This window comes from Aphanomyces invadans (genome assembly GCF_000520115.1).
Source record: "Aphanomyces invadans strain NJM9701 unplaced genomic scaffold supercont1.66, whole genome shotgun sequence".
Classification (NCBI taxonomy): Eukaryota; Oomycota; class Saprolegniomycetes; order Saprolegniales; family Verrucalvaceae; genus Aphanomyces; species Aphanomyces invadans.
The window spans coordinates 24,882-25,953 of record NW_008580211.1 but is presented as its reverse complement, the minus strand read 5'-3'; the positions used below and the strand labels follow the sequence as shown (position 1 = coordinate 25,953).

Here is a 1,072-nt window from a genome sequence, read left to right as displayed (position 1 = left end):
GACTGTTGTTAGTAGATGCAAGGGTCGGTCTTGATCGGTGTAAAGCCTTGAGAACGAAAGTACGAAGCGAGGGCAAAGTTCCATCCACGCGAAGATTGCTTCAGACCGTAAATGCTTTTGTTGAGGCGACAAACAAGGTGTTCTTGTCCAGGCTAAATGTATCCAGGCGGTTGGCGCATATAGAGTGTTTCTTGAAGTGTACTACTCTGGTCCGTAATGTTTGTCACATTGACTTTTCGATTGGCGGGATTTTTCTAATTTTGGCTGAATGTATCCAGGCGGTTGGCGCATATAGAGTGTTACTTGAAGTGTACCATTCAAAAATGCAGTTTGCACGTCCATGTGATATACTTTCAAGGAGTAAATAGTGGCCAAAACAAGGAGGAAACGAATGCTTGAAGTGCGAATGACCGGTGCAAACATGTCCGCGTAGTCAACACCAGCAATTTGTGTGAAACCTTAAGCAAAGCGACGGGCTTTGTAACGGGAAAGTGAACCATCGGCAGCGTGTTTCTTGGAGAAGAACCAACGGCATTTAATGGGCTTTTCACCGGTGGGGAGTTCACAAAGGGTCCAGGTACCGTGTTGCATCAGGGAGTCATACTTAGCATCGGTGGCATTGATCCATTCATCGCGTTCAGACGAAGTATGGGCAGACCAGTTGATTGAAGGGCAAAGGCGACGAGTATGCGTAGACGCTTGGCATCTTGAGAGTCTTCATCGATAGTGTCGTCGGCAATAGTATCTTCACGAAAACGATGGCGAATAGAGGTATCCAAGACAGGTGACGTATCCATGTCAGCAGAGTCTTCGAGGTAGACATGGACAAAGGTGGATGAGTCATCCAAGTCAGGGGATGTGTTCATGTCGGCGGAAGAGTCGTCGGCGGCTTGATGGTGAGGCGGAGCAGGCGAAGCAACGGCTTCAGATGGAGCAACTGGGGGACGATCAGCAACGTCGGGTGCGAAAGGCGGAGCAGGGGTAGAGTCGACGGCTGGTGGAATCGGAGATGGCGGCTGTAAGTTTGCTTCGGGGGAAGCAGTGCTTGGTAAATCGGGTTCGGGCGGGGCAA

The 1,072-nt window shown here is 49.9% G+C and overlaps 1 protein-coding gene across 1 annotated transcript; it reads right to left on the bottom strand.

Moving 5' to 3' along the window:
- Positions 1 to 637: 637 nt before the first annotated feature.
- H310_14303 (hypothetical protein) lies at positions 638 to 866 on the bottom strand (the record flags this gene model as incomplete). The annotated part of the gene is made up of 2 exons (XM_008882126.1): positions 638 to 715; positions 783 to 866. 2 exons carry the CDS (start codon positions 864 to 866, stop codon positions 638 to 640), a joined length of 162 nt encoding a protein of 53 aa, XP_008880348.1.
- Between the last annotated feature and the right edge of the window lie 206 nt (positions 867 to 1,072).